The sequence below is a fragment of the Chlorocebus sabaeus genome, chromosome 29, assembly GCF_047675955.1.
Source record: "Chlorocebus sabaeus isolate Y175 chromosome 29, mChlSab1.0.hap1, whole genome shotgun sequence".
Taxonomy (NCBI): Eukaryota; Metazoa; Chordata; class Mammalia; order Primates; family Cercopithecidae; genus Chlorocebus; species Chlorocebus sabaeus.
Window position 1 is genome coordinate 13,293,370 of NC_132932.1, and position 17,819 is coordinate 13,311,188.

Below are 17,819 nucleotides of genomic sequence, written 5' to 3' on the forward strand. Positions count from 1 at the left end.
TAACACCAGGATGTTAGCAAACTCCCCCTATTTACTACTTGCCCCAATCCCCTAAAGCCCTATCACCACTCCAGCTCAGCTCCCTGAAGGTCTTCAGACTCTTCCCACAGTCCAACAGAAAAAAGGTTAACATCAGACCCAGCAGGGAGTCTTAGGGAGCCGCTCTAAGCTGGGACCTGGCTCTTGTCTGCTTTAAATATCCTCCGTGGTATGGGAAGCCTGGGGAGCAGGGACCTGAAGTCTGGCTGAACTCCCAGGCTGCTCAGCCCCCAGGGAAGGCAGCACCCCCTTTGGCCCCTCTCTGGGCACCCACAAGAGAAGGCTCCAAGCACAGCAGCTGCCTCCAGGCCACTGTTCAGCCAGGGACCAGGGCACCCTGAGACCACAAGGAATGAGCCTAGAGGACCTGGTACTGAGTTCACCCTGGAACACTTTCCAAGCCCCCTGCACCTGCCGAGGCAGGAGGCGGAGCTAGGGAGGAACAGAACCTGGTCTTCCCAAGGGAGCCTCAGTCAGATGGGGGCGCCAGAGTGCACCAGGGGCTCTGACAGCATTTGTGGGCACAGGGAAGACACCAGCAGGAATGGAGATGGGAACAGTAGAGCCAGAGATGGCCAGAATTGATTATTGAAGACCACCAGGTGTTCAGCAGACAGATGGAGGTGATGGAGAAGGAAGAAAGGGACCGCACCCTGGAGGTGGAGCTGGCCTCCTCCACCTGAGGCCAAGAGAGCAGCTGGAGCTGGTTGCAATGAGAGAACTCAAGAAGGTTCAAGTGGCCAGCAAGGGCAGGTCACAGAGGGCCCCAGACTCAAACCAGGGCACCTGGACATTAAGGTCAAGGTCACCGAGAGCAGCCGGTGATGCCATGGGGGCCTCGTGGCTCACAACAGTCCCTGCCCCTTACAGGTGGGAGGAAGAAGAGGCTGGACTGCGAAGCAGGACCCTCTGTGTCTCTGCACAAGGGCTGCAGGTAGGGATGAGGGAGGCTGGGGACAGGGCAACCTGCCCCCTCTCGTCCCCTGCTCATGGAGGGCCGTGAGGCTGCCTCTCCCTGCAGCCTCTGCCCCTCTCCTCCCCATCCCCCATCTCCCTTCCTGCGGATACCACATGGCTCCACATCTCCTGGGGTGCAGAGGGGCTCTGTTGTGGGCTCCTAGGGGAGAGACCCACGGGGCAAGAGAACAGCCTGGAACCTTCCCTGGGTTGGGTTTAGGTGTTAGGTGCCGGGCAGGCTGTTTGTGGAAACCTGCTGCCCTCTGCAGGATAGTTCTAGAACCACATTCACTCAGGGGCCCTCAGTCTAGGCTTCAGAGAGTCAGAGCTGATCCCAAAACACAGGACAGGCCCCAGTGCCACCCTATGATCATGACAGCTGCCGAACCCACCTGATGTGCACCTCAGGGACCTCACTTGTCCCTGCCTAGCCTGGTGAGAAGCTGTCAGTATCTATTTGTAGTTGAGGCTTGGAGATAAGAGAGAGAATGTGCTCACAACACTAGCTGGTAAGGGATGGAGCCAACGTTCAAATCCAGGTCTGTCCAGCCGTGCCAGCACCCTCCTGCTGGCCCACGTGCCTTCCTGACTGCCCATCCTCATCGCCAGGGCTTGGCCATCTGAGTAGGGGTTGAAGTTTGCCCAGATCCAGGATTTTCACAACCCTGTCCCTCTACCTCTGGCCGTTTTCTCCCTGGCACTCATGTGACATTCGTCCTCTTACTGTTTGCTTCTCTAGAGCCTGCCCCCAACCCCTACCCCAGCTAGAATATCAACTCCAAGGGGCCAGGGGCCTTATCCTCCTGGAGCAGAACCAGCCCACAGGAGGGGCTTGAGACCTGGTTCAAGGAAAACGTTCTCTCCCATAACTCTGGTGCCAGCAGTGTCTCCCCCATGAGACTATGAGCTCCTGGGGGTTCTGGTCCCTGCTGGGCCTTCCTGCTGGGGTTTAATCTTCCCACACAGCAAGCTGCAGCTTTCCAGAAGCCCTGGCCAGTGGGGCTCCACGAGGGCAGCTCCCTTGTCTTACAGGCTCTGGAGTGAGAGGTGCTGGGTCCAGTGCTGACAGGGCCTGCCCTCCAGGCCGGGCAAGAGACTTGGTCTCCCTCAACCTGTCCAGCTGCCCTCTGACTCAACCCTCTCCACCCACTCCCTAGCCAAGGACTGAATGCTGTCTCTTCCAGGTAGCGCTTAGGGTTACAAACCTTTTCCTTTCCACTGTGCACTCTCATTTAAAAACCACATGAACCTGGGTGGCTAAGGCGGGCGGATCACCAGGTCAGGAGATCGAGACCATCCTGGCTAACAGGGTGAAACCCCCGTCTCCACTAAAAATACAAAAAAATTAGCCGGGCATGGTGGCTGGCGCCTGTAGTCCCAGCTACTCCGGAGGCTGAGGCAGGAGAATGGCGTGAACCTGGGAGGCGGAGCTTGCAGGGAGCTGAGATCGTGCCACTGCACTCCAGCCTGGGCGACAGAGCAAGAATCTATCTCAAAAAAGAAAAGAAAAAACAAAACAAAACACATGAACCCAGGAAGCTGCCTCCTTCATTTGCAGGTGAAGATGCAAGGTGATCAGCCAACTGAACACGGGGAGGGACCACGTGGGGGCAATGCACTGACCTGGGAGGCCCCTTTATAGCCCCCCATGCTCCAAGGGCCACCACAATGCCTGTGGTTAACAGGGCATGTGTTTTAGCAACAATTCCTTCTTAGGTCACTAAGGAAATTAAGAGAAAGGTCACGTGTGATGTTCCATAAGTGGGTATTGTTCTGCTCATCTTTGAGGTAAGAAGCCTTTAGGCCATGGACTTGTCCATGTTCCCACACAAAGCCAGACAGCAGGAGGCTCAGCACAAAACCAGGTGGCCTGAGCACATTGTTATCCACCACATCACACATCCGCAGAACTGACCAGAACAAACCCAAGACGTTGAGCCTGGGGGAGGGTCCCACCAGCAGCAACGGGGACAGCTCCTCAATTAGCGCCCAGGTTTCTGCAGGATGGAGCTTTCATTCAATCCAGCCGCACCTTCTCCTCCCCACCCGCTCACTGATCAGAAGAAATTCGAGGTAGGCTGGGAGACCAAATGGTTCCCGTAAGATATGATAGAAAGGACTGGTGCAGGGGGCTTCAGTGAAGGCAAAGCCATCAGAGCTGGTCCTGCTCCTTTAAAAGCCACAGGTTGGAATCTGGAGCTGACTCTGGTCTGGCAAACTACAGGGACTTGGGTTTCAGTAAGTGACCTTTCTGTTGGCGCTAATTGAGGAGGGCTTGCCGTGATGCCAGGGATACGAGGCCCCGCCAGGGAGGAGGGAGGAGGCAGGGGCCTTGGGCCGGCCGCTTCCAGTAAAAGGCAGGCGTTTTGGCAGCTGGCAGTTTCGAAGCCTTGTTGCTATTGTAAATCATAATAAGCTGATTATTGCAGTACTTGTTCTTAAAGTTTCCCCAAATCGTTCCAGCTGAGTCATGAGTTACAACATGATTGTGAGTTGTTTCTTTATGGGCACGAAGAACCCTCAGCTTTTCTTGTCTTTCTCAAGAACTACGTGAACTAAAAATCCCAGCCTCCTAAAAATCCCAGCCTCCGGCTCCAGCACAGGCCAGGCCTGGCAAGGGCCCCTGCATCCAAGTCCCCTGGGCTGACAGAGCAGTCACAGGAGTTGACCCCTCAGCTCTGAGTAGACACATGGCTTATTTGGTATCAAGATTGAAGAGTTTCATAGGGATTTAGTTTAGTCTCAAAGTCACCAAACATCAGTGAAAATCGTGGATCTGGGCAAACTTCAACCCCTATTCAGACACAGATCTCCGCCCGCAGGCTGTGCCACCCTTCCTCTGTCTGGGCTGTGCCAGGGCTGGGCCTGCCCGTGCCAGAATGCTAGAGCTAACGTGTGTGTCAGTGTTTCCATTATAAAATGCCACCCCCCTGACCCCATCTGTTAAATTACCCTCAAAGCTACAGGCTGGCAGACAGCGTTATTTCCTACAGGATAGAGGGGGTGGCCCCACTAGGTCTCCCTGGATCCTCCCAGGCAGGACTAACCCACAGGAATTAACTACCAGTTTCGGCAACTTAGGGTCCTCCCTCAAGTGCAGACTTGTGGGCCATGGCCTGGAGTCGGCCAGGGAGCTGTTCACCTCAGCAACAGCATACTCAGGAATAGCTTAGATATCTGTGGTGTTAAGGCTTGTACACAACAATGCAACTGCTCCTGGATAGAGGGAAATGCAACTTTAAAAGGCTCCACTTCACAAGCTGTCAAAAAATCTGGATGTGACCCAGCAACGAAGGGAAGGGAGACAAGGAGGTATCGCTAGTCACACAGCTCACACCACAATGCAATGCAACGTGTTAGCCCAATTCTAGAAATCCTCAGTAACACTTTTTAATATACAAGAATCAAAAGTACAGCAGTTTTACAATGTAGGAAAATTTAATACATACTATATAAACAACATTATTTACATCAGAAATCACTAGGACAGTGGCATTTTTCACAAATATAAATTAATTACTGTTTAGTCAACAGGTTTTAAAAGTCCACAATTTTACAAGAAAGAAAAACCATCTGTCCCCAGATGAGTGGGGCATAGATGGCCTAAAGCAGCCTGGACCCTTGGCATGGCTCCCCTCGCCCAACATGGCAGCCCTCAGAGGAGCCGGAAGACCGCTGGTGCTGGGCCTGGGCTGCTGCTCCTGCTGACAAGTGGATTTTGGTCTGTAGGATTTCAGTGTCATTATGTGACTTCCTAAATGAACCGTGTTTGCACCATGAGGACTGATGCAACTTTCAGACACACCAGGCCAGAATGTCTGCAGCACAGCGTGCAAAGTGTTTGGGCTTCCCTTTGAAGGGCTAAGGAATGACTGAAAGGAGAGCGAGCCCCGGGCTCTGCTGGCACCTGTCTGTCCGGCTCTGAAAGACCGCAGTGATTAGCTTGGGGTTTCATGTGGCCCTTTTCTAAGGCCATAGTGTATGATGTCAACCCTTATTCACGTGCAGGTTTTAGGTGATGCTAAATCCCTCTTCCTCAACCCCTGTTATTTCTACCAACAACGAAATCTTTCAAAGCCAGGCTCCAGGGAATACCATCCTCACAGATTCCTGGGGCAGCTTCACCCATTCACAAGTGAGAGAATTTACCTGTGCAAATTTGTTTTTTATTTAAGCATATAATATTCATATTGATTTAAATCGATGAAGAAATGCTTCCTTTTTCCCAACACTCTTCAAACATACTTCAGCACCTAAAACAGTTGTCTAATGGGGACACTGTAATTTTACAATCAATGTAACACTGATCTGGCTGATACTGCCTTTTGCTACTTCATATGGCACTAACAGTCAGTCCTGAATGTGAACAAAAGGAAGTTCCTTTTTCCTCATGATAAGACATCTTTGGGCATAACACATCTACCAGCGACTCGAGAGAAGCCCTGATGACTGTGGAAACCCTGATGGAAATGCAGGGCCTCTGGTGACTCCACTGCCCCTCCTTTCATTCCTGGAGGACATGACTCAACTCTCTGCAGGGGCTCATCCCCTTCCCACCCCATCTCCCATTGCTCAAGGGCTTGACAGCCAACCTAACCTTCCTCTTTGGCTTGGGCAAGGCAAACGTGGGCTAGAGTCAATATTATCAGCAAGAAGCTCCATCTGTGGTTTCCTTATCACTGTGTGGCCTAAGTAGAGACACATGCCCTGCCCTCTCCACTGAGCGTCACAGCAGGCCCTCCATGGGAGGACTGTGGTCAGGTGGCTCATGCAGTCACCAGGGCTTTGCTTCAGGGCATGTGTGCTACAAGTCCAGGCTGAACAACCCCAACAACTATGAGGGTTCAATAAGTGGGGTGGGTCCACTGAGCTCTCAATACCAGCTTCCAGGACCCAGACCCTCATCTGGAAACCGCACAGGCCACTCCTGCAATGCTCTGTGTAGCAGGGAGCAAGGGCCACATCACAGCCACATCTGCTTCATTTGGGGGATACAACTCAGCATGTCTTGGTAAAGGCATTCACGGTGCTGCCCAGAACACCAGCAAGCACTGAAGTCCTCACAAGTTACTTCAGGGAGTTTAACGCTGCACATGCCTAACAGAGGGGTTTTCACCAGCTCTGAGCCTGGACACTTACAGGCACACTGTATGTTCAAGTCAGTTATTCTGTCTCCATCTAGAAAGGCCTTTGGATACTTTAACAATACTGGCAAGCTACACTGAGACTGATAAACTGAAGGCCCCAGCATCAGTAAATTGAAAAGAGCCTGCTTAACTGATGCAACCAACTTGCTTCCTAAACCTGACTCAGTTCAACTCTAGTATGATTCTTACTATCTATAGCTCAAGTCACTGTGTCTTTGGATGCTCCCTGTTTGGGAAAAAGTTTAACTTAGGTCTATACCTGATTATATTCTAAGAGAAACTGAATTCAATTCTAATGATCTCCAACTACAGTAGAAACTTGTTCACCACAGGTACTTATTTCCATCTGCCCACCACATGATGTGTGATTCCGTCCAATCTATTTCTTCAAGCTGTGCAAAGGGAAGGAAAAAGCAGCAGGAAGTGTTGACCTAGCCCAATACTGAAAGTTTCCCCCACTTGCTGGCACTACTGAACCCCACATTAGAAGCCTGTTCACTGCCTGCACCAGGACCCCCACCTTTGTGATTGCCAGCAACAAATTGGTCAGCAGGCCTGCCTCTGCATCCCCTTCTCCAGGTCCTGTAGTTTTCCTTCTCACCATAGGAATCAGAAATCCACCAGGGATTCCAGTTCTCTGGCCACACTACTCCCCACCCTACCCCACCCTACCTCTCACTCAGCCTACTCCCCAGTCAAGTAAGACCCATGCTGGAGTCAGTGTTGCCTAACTCACAGTACTCAAAAGTCACCCAGAGCGACCTACTTTCCCCGGCACAGTGGGGAAAGGAGGCCCACTCAGGAGACCAAACCTCTGAAATGTACAAAGACAGTGTGGGAAAAATTAGTGTTGGCAGAGATAAAGCAGTTGTGGAAGCTGTTGCCCTCTCTCTACTTCCCCACCCCAACCCTGCCCATAGGTTTCACATAATGAGGCCGAGTTTTTTCTCCCAAGAACACATGTGAGGGGTGTACCTGCTCCCCTTCAAGTCCTATGCTTGTCCCCACCCACTTGCCCCAACTCCCCACTCCCCATCAGCAGCATCCAACATGTCAGAGTGAACCAAATCAACCAAATCACACACTGTAACATCAGGTCCCAGCAGCCTCCATGCACCAGTTCCTGCCCCAATGACACACTAAGGTCCTGGGAACACTGACCCTGGCAAGAAAACATTCATGACTCTGAAGATCCCCTATTCCTTGACTGGGGAAACACATCCCAGTGAAGCTGGTATACACAAAGTCAGCTCCTCCTTCAAGTGCCCATCAAAGTGGGAGGCCAGAACCAGGCTGGAATGGGATGGGCTGCCAAAGTGCAGGAGTGGTGACCCAAATCAGAGCTGGACCCAGTGAAAGGCCTCCCATTCCTTGAAGTGCTCCTTCAGCCAGTGAGTTGACAGCAGCAGCGTGTCCGAAACTCCACTTACTGGTCTAGATAACTGGCTACTGTAGGATCAGACCAAAAATATCCACGTGTTTGGTGACTCTTACTCTCTCCTTTACGAGCTGTCCTTTATGTTTTCCGAACATTCCAGTTATAATCTGGGTTGTTTTTCTGTTCTAATGATCTCTCCAAAGGAGACCTATGATCCAGGGGTGACTTGGAATCATGAGGAGATTTCTGAGAAGGGGGTGAGCGAGGATCTGAGACTGCAGGGTGCAATGGGGGTAGAGGCTGTTTATATTCCCCTAGTTTGTCTGTGTGGAAAGAGCGGTAATGGTCTGAGGGTCCCTGGCCATGGTAGCCCATAGGGGGGCGGTGATCAGACATTCGTCGGAAATCCTGCTGGTGGTAATTTTGAGGCCTAAATTCATCGGATCTCCTCCGCTTGGAGTCATGATGGTGCCTGAAATAGAGATGCAAGAATTATTCGAAAGACTGAAGCCAAATTCTCATCTACTTCTCTTTACCACCCACTTGGCTCTTCCTCATATACTCGTATTCAAGGACACTTACAAACGGACTCAAGCACAAATGCTCACATTATCAGGAATCAAAAACATTAATAACAAAGAGTCATTTTACACTTAATAGCAAAACACATCCTATGAAATAAGCCTCAAGTGTGCAGTGACACAAGTACACACTTGAAAAATCACTGATGGCTTTGCAAACTCACTCCCTTTAGGAAAAATCTGGTAAGATCCATAAACATTTCCATATTCCTGGACCCAGCCCATGAGAAAAAGAGCCACAGAAATTATTTTGTAAGTTACTAATAACACCATCAACCTAAATATGCAACAAGTAAGTAACTAGTTAATAAAATTATCTTAAAAATCAACTCAGTGTGAACAGTATTAAAATTTTTAGCTTGGACCATGGTAAACTACTCATGATACCATTAAAAAAAAATTAGTAAAACTCAACAACAAAAACAAACAACCCAACTCAAAAACAGGCAAAGGATTTGAATAGACATTTCTCCAAAGAAGATATACAAATGGCCAAAAAAAACCATGAAAAGATGCTCAATATCATTAATCATTAGGGAAATGCAAATTCAAGCCCACAATGAGACTACTTCACACCCATCAAGATGGCTATATTCACTAAAAAAACAAAAACAAAACAAAAAACAAAACAAAACAAAAAAACAGGAAATAAGTGTTGGCAAAGATAAGGAAAACCTTCAACTCTTATACATTGCTAGTAGGAATGTAAAATGGTTCAGCCATCGTAGAAAACATTTTGGTGTTTCCTAAAAATGTAAAGAATATGACTAACAATTCCACTCCTAGGTCCATATCCAAAACTGAAAACAGGTAGTCAAGTATCTATATACCAATCTTCACTGCAGCATTAATCACAATAGCCCAAAGATGGAAACAACTCAAATGTCCATCAACAGATGAGTGGATAAACAAAATGTGGCATATCCATACAGTGAAATATTATTCAGTCATAAGATGGAATAAGTACTGATGAATGAACCCTACCATATGAATGAACCTTGAAAACATTATGCTAAGTGAAAGAAGCTAGACACAAAAGGTCACATATTGTATGACTCTTTCTACATGAGATGTCTAGGATAGGCAAATCCAGGGAGATAGAATGCAAACTGGTGGTTGCCAGAGGCTGGGGAGAGGGAATAATGGGGAAGGATTATTTAATGGTTATAGGGTTTTCTTTGAGTGATGAAAGTGTTTTGGAACTAGACAGAAGTGGTGGCTGCCCAATATTATAAATGCACTAAGGTCATTCAATTGTTCGCTTTAAAATAGTTCCTTTAAGTAATATGAATTTCACCTCAATGCAAGAAAGAGAGGGAGGAAGAATTGAGCAACTTCAAGTTCCAGTCAAAATGGAACAACAGGGACTAGATTTACCCTCCTGCCTGAAACAGCCAAAAGGGACAAAACGTATAGAACAGTGGTTTTCAAGACACCAGACATCAGGCAATAACAGTGATCCCTGAGGAATGGACACTAATGAAATGAGCCTTTTAACTGCTCCTGCTCACTATCATGAGATAGTTCTCAGTCTGTGACACAGGAAGAAGGAAACCCAGAAAGACACCAGTTGTCTTCCCAAGGTGAGGGATGGGGAACCAAGGTGGCCAGAGTTCATAGGACATGGCATGAGAGAAGACAGTTCTGCAGAGAAAGAAGTTTGAAGATCTACAGAGGATTTCCAAGTATATAGCTGAATACTGCTTAGGATGTGCATGTGGGTAAACTACCCAAGGCCAGGGAAAAAACCACTCAAAAAGACTAAAGATAATAGTGCCTTGTGCTCACAAAGAACTGGCATCATGCCTGTTGCCACCAGTCACACCAAAGACCTCCAGATTAAAGAGGCACTGGTGATATGGTTTGGGTATGTGTCCCCTCCAAATCTCATGTTGAAATGTGACCTCCAATGTTGTAGTGGGAGGTGTTTGGGCAGATCCCTCATAAATGGCTTGGTGCTGTCCTTGTGATAATGAGTTCTCTGAGTTCATGTGAGAGCTGGTGCTTTAAAAGAGGCTGGCACCTCCTCCTCTCTCTCTTGCTCCCTCTTGCCATGGGACACCTACTCCCACTTCGCCTTCCACCATGAGTAAAATCTCCCTGAGGCCTCTCCAGAAGCTAACCAGATGCTGGTGCTATGCTTGTACAGCCTGCGGAACTGTGTGCCACGTAAAACTCTTTTCTTTATAAATTATCCAGCCTCAGGTATTCCCGCAAAACAGACTAACACAATTGGGTAGAGTGCAATGAGGCTCCTCACCTTGGGGGTGGGCAATCATTAGCCCTTGACTGAGCAATGCTCTGGTTCTACCTAACGAATCTTAACAGCAAGACCTGAAAGAAGGAAACTGCTTCCAAATAACCTGCAACTCATAACAAAGCTCCCAGAATACTTACAGGAATACAGAAATATCCAGCACCCAATAAGGTAAATGTTACATCTGTCATCTGATCAAAAATTACTAGGCACGGAAAGCACCAGGGAGCAAGACCCACAGTGAGGAGATATCAACTGAAACTGACCCAAGTGGTAAGATTCGCAGACAAGGACATCAAAACCATCGTTATATCTGTGTTCCAGGTTTTAAAAGGTTAGAGACAGAACATATATATATATAAATAAATAAATAATATATGTGTGTGCGTGTATATATAATATATATATAGACCCAAATACAACTTTTCGAACTTTTAGAGATAGAACTACAATGTATAAAATACAAAGTACACTGGATGGGCCTCACAGCAGTCTTGACATTGAAAAGCAACATATTAGTGAACTTGAAGAGGTAGCAATAGAAACTATCCACAATGAAACACAGAGAAAGCATAATTTTTAAAAAGTCAACAGAATACAAGAGAGAGTAGGGGGTCAGAAAAAATATTCGAAGAAGACTGTAAAAATTGCCAAATTTTATGGAAACAATAAACCTACAGATTCAAGAAGTTCAAAAATTTCCAAGCACAAGAAACCAAAGAAAAATACACCAAGGAACATCATAATCAGTGATTTTTTTAAAAGGAACATTACGTAAAGATGAACAAAGATAAGGATGACAGATTTTTCATCACAAAACAATGCAAGTAAATAGCAGAGGTATATCTTTAAAGTACTGAAAGAAACTAAAAATAAAAATGTATACTCAGCAAAAACTGCTTTCAAAAATGAAGGCAAAATACATTTTCAGGCATACATACAAACACTGAAAGAATTTATCACCAGCAGAAAAAGTCCTTCAGGCAAAAGAAAAGTGAAACCAAAGAGAAATACAGACCTACTAGAGGAATGCAGGGCAAGTGCCCACTGGGTCCAGACAACAGAGAAGGGTGGGAGTGAGGGGCAGACTCCTAAGGAGGTGGCGGCTACTCAGCTACAGCTCTCTGCTAATACAGCCTGCTGTTACCAGTTCTTCCAAAAACAAAGCAGGACTTTGAGACATGTATATGAAATTTTCCCACTTTAAATTCAAGGCACAGTGCAAATGATGCACATCATCAGCCCAGGGAAAACCAAAGCTGCTATGAGGTTAAATTATCCAAGATTTGAAATTAGGAAATACAGATAAAACCTCTTTAACCCTCCCTGGACTTGCTACTCTCACAATGTAAAGCTCTGACTCATCGTACTACCGGTGGTATTGTACTGAAGGAAAGAGGGTGCAGCTTCGAAAGGCTTCAACTCTTCAATTATGGGCTCGTGGCAGGTAAGGACCATGGGTTGGTACCCATCTTGGGATCCCTGACACCTAGTGTGGCTGACAGCCTCGCACAGAGCTTAATAATTTTGGTTGCTGACTCCAACATTTTATGGCGACCACTTGACTTGATTTCCTCAGAAGACGGCAGAAAACTCTTTTCCTTCACAGGTGAAATGTGCTCCCTATGACCCAGAAAATAAAACATAAAACCTATAACCAACACATGGGATTCCCTGTGGCTGACACATGATGAGATCTCCAGTCATTTCATAGATAAATACATTCAGGTATACATCACTTTCTCCCTAGAAACAGCTCCTGGCAAAGATGGGCACCTGGTGTCTCACAGCCTTTTGCATACCTGTCATAATAATCTCTGTGTCCCCGGTGGTCTCGGTCACTGCTGTACTGGTCATAAGGCCTCTTTCTGGACATGTTGTTGGGTCGATAGCTTCCAGAACGGTGGGCATCCATATGTCGCCGGTCCCCATAATGGTGGTCTTTGTACCAGTGCTGCTCATACTGATGGTGCCTGTCGCTTCCCCATGGTGGATTGTTGTTGCCACCACCATAGTTGAACTTTCTTTCCCTCTGCCAGTCTCCTCGATCTGCAGGAAAAGAAAAGAATGATCTGACAACTGCAAGAAATGGATGAATTTCACTTTCACTACAATTTTTTTTTTTTTTTTGGAAATGGAGTCTTGCTCTGTTGCCCAGGCTGGAGTGCAGTGGCACGATCTTAGATCACTGCAACCTCCACCTCTTGGGTCAAGCAATTCTCCTGCCTCAGCCTCCCGAGTAGCTGGGACTACAGGCACCCACCACCATGCCTGCCCAATTTTTGAATTTTTAGTAGAGACAGGGTTAAACCAGGTTGGCTAGGCTGGTCTCGAATTCCTGACCTCAGGTAATCTGCCCGCCTCAGCCTCCCAAGATGCTGGGATTACAGCTGTGGGCCACCACGCCCAGCTTTATTTTTTATTTTTGTTTTCTTCCATACCAATCTTCTCTGTATTGTTCCAATTTCCTTAGGTATGCTGCTGAAATAAGCACTACTTTGCTGAAGTTCCAACTGAAAGTCTGACACGTTATAAACAGACATTAAATCTCTTTCTTCTTGGTCTTGTTGCTGCTAACATATCAGTAATGACTCCTAAACATTCTTTCCAACAAGATTTTAAGGCAAAATTTACTACTCCTCTCCTTCTGAAATTTTAAGAACTACCACTTTTCACTCTCCATACCTGTTTAACCTTCCAATCTGTGGCAAACTCTTAACATCGAAACCAAACTAATTCAAAAAATGATACTGCTGAGTTTCACAGCTGCAAGGTAATATCCTCTGGTTATACATCTAATGTTTATTTCACCTGCTGGTACCTGCTGTGCCTGGTCTCTGAAAATCTCTCCAGACTACACTCACTGATTCTATTATTCTTCCCTATTCTGCACACACACAAAAATGGACCTCCTCCTATAAAAAAGTAATTTGAGCTTGGATCAGTGTTCTGTCTCTTAAGGATAAGGCCAAACTACAATCCTTTTACCTTCTGTAGCCTGCCTTTTCTCCTAAGGAAAAGAATCATACTTGAATCAGAAAATGTAGTGAGGACACAGAAGTCCAGGGATGGAGAGTTAAATTATGGCTACCAAAATATCATGTCCACCCAGAGCCTGTGAGTGTGAAAAAATTTTACCTAGGTATTTGCAGATGTAATTAAGTTAAAAATCTCTAGATGGGATCACCCTGAATTTAGGTTGGGCTATAAATTCCAGGACAGGCATCCTTTCAAAGTAAAGGCAGAGGGAGATATGACAGGCTATGCATAGAAGGCTATGCAAAGATGGAGGCAGAAATCGGCATGATGCACCTATGAGTTAAGAACACCAAGAACTGCTGGTAGCCACCAGAAGACAGAAGAGAGGCACGGAACAGATTCTCCCTCGGAGCCTCCAGAAGGAACCAACTCTACTGACACGTTGATTTTTAAACTTCCTGGTCTCCAGAAATGTGAGAAAAGAAATGTTTGATGTTTTAAGCCACCTAGTCTGTGGTACTTTGTTATACACGGCCCTAGGAAACTAATACAGAGGACTAACCAAAAGGAACCTATGACCTCACGGAAAAATCCACCTTCTGTCTATAATTATGTTAAGATCAAAGACATGCTACCAAATAAATGTCTCTACTCATTTTGCTGGCCTTCTAGCTTTTTTCTACAGAGCTGAAGAATAACACCATTAAGGAAGTGCCAGCTTAGAAACTGGTAGCATTAACAGGATGTACAGTCAACCAGTGGCTTAAATTCATTGCTGATCTGGGTAAATCAGATGAGAGTGCCATGAAGTAAAAAACTTTTGACTATTCACCCTAAGAATTAACAAATAACATCAAAAAGAGACACCTTCTAAACATGCAAAGGATCACTTGAAGATGGCTTCAAATCAAATGAGATTTCTAACAGGATATCAATATCTGTGGTTTTGTAGAGATGTTTAAAACTCAAGCTAATTCATTGTTTCCAGAGTAAATCAAACAGATTTTCTTTCTTCTTAAACCTTCTGTGAGGTAAATCACAGGTTACAAAGTACTGAGCTATTAAAAAGATGGGTGAGGAATCCAAAGTTTAAATAAAAGAATGCATTTAGTAAGAAGTTATTTTAAAGGATTCAGAATATAAAATAAGTGACATCATATGAAAAACACAGAAACAGCCTAATACTAGAAAAAAAGCCAGTATAACTAATGCAACTAGGTCTAAGAACAGGGAAACATTTCCCAATCATTCTGCAAAGTCATTACCTGTTTTTCCCCTCAACAAAATGGTGATGAAATAATTTTGAACTCAGATTTTTAAGATTACAGAACATAGAACTTATGCTTCCAGGCAGGGTAGCTTGTAGCAGAATTACATCCTGCCAAAAACAATGAGAAAGGGAAGATTAAAAAGAATGTGTTTAAGGCCAGGCACAATGGCTCACACCTGTAATCCCAGCACTTTGGGAGGCCGAGGCAAATGGATCACTTGAGGTCAGGAATTCAAGACCAGCTTGGCCAACATGGTAAGACCTTGTCTGTACTAAAAATAGAAGAAAAAAAAAAATTAGCCCGGCATGGTGGTGTGTGCCTGTAATCCCAGGTACTCGGGAGGTTGAGGCAGAAGAATCGCTTGAACCCGGGAGGTGGAGGTTGCAGTGAGCAGAGATCATGCCGCTGCACTCCAGCCTGGGTGACAGAGAGAGACTCCATTTCCTCCGGAAAAAAAAAAAAAAAAAAAGTTTAAAGGCATCAAAAAGCAGCTAAGGCAATGAGGACTAGAAGGACTAAGATTCCACAGAGCAGAAAACCTCAGATATAAGAGATGACTTCTGTCACCACTGAAGAGATCTGTGATCCTGAGCACCAGCAAGAGGCTAAGGATCTGGGTCTTTCCCAGGCACGGACCACTGCTGGAGGAACAGAGAACCTGCAGAGTGGGTTTCCAGATTATTTTTGAAAAGGTTATTTTTTCACTTTCTTAGCAATTGGTGTGTATTTCCCTTTTCAATTTTTGATGATCTGAATAGGTAAAAAAATTGGTTAACCTATTGTTGCTTTAATTTATATTTCCCTAGTAGCAAGGTTGGTCATCTTGTCACATATTGGCCATTTGAATTTTCTCTTTTATATGAACTAATTCATAACTTTTGCTCATTTTGTTTTAAAACAATGGATAAGCTCTACAGAGTTAACTTTTTCTAATCGAATTTCCAAAATTTTAATTCAATATGGATTCCTGTGAGTTTTGTTTCAAAACTGCAATTTTTGTTTGGTTTTGTTTTGAGACAGTGTCTCACTCTATCGCCCAGACTGGAATGCAGTGGTGCAATCCTGGCTCACCGCAACCTCTACCTCCCAGACCTAAGAAATTCTCCCACCTCAGCCTGCCAAGTAGCTGGGACTACTACACCATTATGCCCAGCTAATTTTCGCACTTTTTAGAGATGGAATCTATGTTGCCCAGGCTGTAAAAAATTTTTAATTGACAATTAAAAATTGTATATATTTATCGATTACAACGCAATGTTTTAAAATACCTATACATTATGGAATAGCTGAATCAGCCTAATTAACATATGCACTACCTTACGCACTTATTTTTTGTGGCAAGAACACTTAAAATCTCCCAGCAATTTTCAAAAATATAATACATTAACTACAGTCACCATGTTGCACAACAGATTTCTCAACTTATTCCTCATATCTGAAATTTTATCTCTGTTGTTAATGTCTTCCCAATTCTCCCCTGACCTCCAACCTTGGTAACTACTGTTCTACTCCCTGCTTCTATGAGTTTGACTTTTTCAGATTCCATATATAAGTGAGAATATGCAGTTTTTCTCTTTCTGTGCCTCTCTTATTTCACTTAACATAAATGTCCTCCAGATTAATCCATGTTGTTGCAAACGACAGGATTTCCTTCTTTTTAAAGCTGAATACTATTTGATTGTGTATATATACATTTTCTTTATCCGTTCATCTGCTGATGAACACTTAGGATGATTCCATATCTTGGCTATCGTAAATGATGTTGCAATGAATATGTAAGTGCAGATATTTCTTCAACGTAACTAATTTCATTTTCATTGAATGTATACCCAGTAGTGGGACTGCTGGATAATATGGTAGTTCTATCTGTGATTTTTTTTGAGGCATCTCTACATTGTTTTCCATAATGGCTATACTAACTTACATTCCCACCAACAATGTGCTAGGTTCCCTTTTCTCCACATCCGTGGCAACCCTTATCTTTTGACTTTTTGGTAACAGCCATCCTAACAAGTGTGAACTGATATTGTGGTTTTAATTTGCATTTCCCTGATGATTAGTCATGTTGAACATTTTTTCATATACCTGTTGGCCATTTGTATGTCTTCTTTTGAGAAATGTTTATTCAGGTCCTTTGCCCACTTTTCAATCGAGTATTTGCCTTCTTGCTACATAAGGAGCTGAGTTCCTTATACAGTTTGGATATTATCCCCTTATCAGATGTATGGTTGGTATATTTTCTCCCCTTACACAGACTGTCTCCTCACGCTACTGATTGCCCATTTTTCTATTGTTATTGTTTTATTCTCAATTTACAAGAGCTCTTTCAATATTAGCAGTTTTAACCATTTAACGGCCATACAGAATGTAAACTTCTCCCTCAGTCTTTTTTGTTTGTTCATGTTAGCTGGGTTCTTCTTAATCTGAAGCTTAAATAATAGTCCTGGGGCCAGGTGCAGTGGTTCACACCTATAATCCCAGCATTTTGGGAAGCTGAGGTGGGCAGATCACATGGGGCCAGGAGTTTGAGACCAGCCTGGCCAACATGGCAAAACCCTGTCTCTACTAAAAATTTAACAATTAGCTGAGCGTGGTGGTGCACATCTGTAATCTCAGCTACTCGGGAGGCTGAGGGATGAGAATCGCCTGAACCCAGGAGGTGGAGGTCGCAGTGAGCCACTGCACTCCAGCCTGGGTGACAGAGCGAGACCCAGTCTCAAACAAACAAACAAAAAAATTGGGGGGATCTTTATTTCATGCTTTCTCTCATTAAGAAAAGAGAGGACAATAAAGTGTTAGAAGAAAATAAAGCATAACAGTCCAGCCACTGTCTTTGGAAAATGAAACGGCTATGTGAATTTTTTATTTTTTGGCACCTCTTTTAAAAACTCCACTTAATGACCTACCTGCATTACTGAAGTGTCTCTTGTTGGGGTGATTGTAGTTATCTCTTGGGTGTCCATGCATCTGTGGGCCATGGGAGGCAGGCAAATGAGGCTTCTGAGGGTGAAGGTTGTGTGAGGTATGGGACTGAGATATCAGAGAGTCCCGGCTGGAGCCTGAGGCCTCTGGACGAAATGGTTTCTTACCCCCAGTCACGTCATCTTTCTTCTTTTGCTCCTAAAGAGTAAAAGGAAACCAAAGAAGCTCAAGATCCCAGGCTTAATTCCCCAAAGAAGAATAAAGGCTATCACCTCTAAATAGCTCCCT

The 17,819-nt window shown here is 45.1% G+C and overlaps 1 protein-coding gene across 3 annotated transcripts in view; it reads right to left on the minus strand.

Moving 5' to 3' along the window:
- Positions 1-4,361: 4,361 nt before the first annotated feature.
- Positions 4,362-17,819, minus strand: part of CHD2 (chromodomain helicase DNA binding protein 2) — a 143,283-nt gene continuing 129,825 nt past the window's right edge. For all 3 annotated transcript variants that reach the window (XM_073012983.1, XM_007990490.3, XM_073012982.1), the window contains 3 exons: positions 17,516-17,729; positions 12,162-12,408; positions 4,362-7,993 (listed from right to left, as the gene is read on the minus strand). In XM_073012983.1, coding sequence (XP_072869084.1) covers positions 7,660-7,993; positions 12,162-12,408; positions 17,516-17,729 — 795 coding nt within the window. In that variant the 3' untranslated portion in view covers positions 4,362-7,659. The remainder of the gene's footprint in view (positions 7,994-12,161; positions 12,409-17,515; positions 17,730-17,819) is intronic.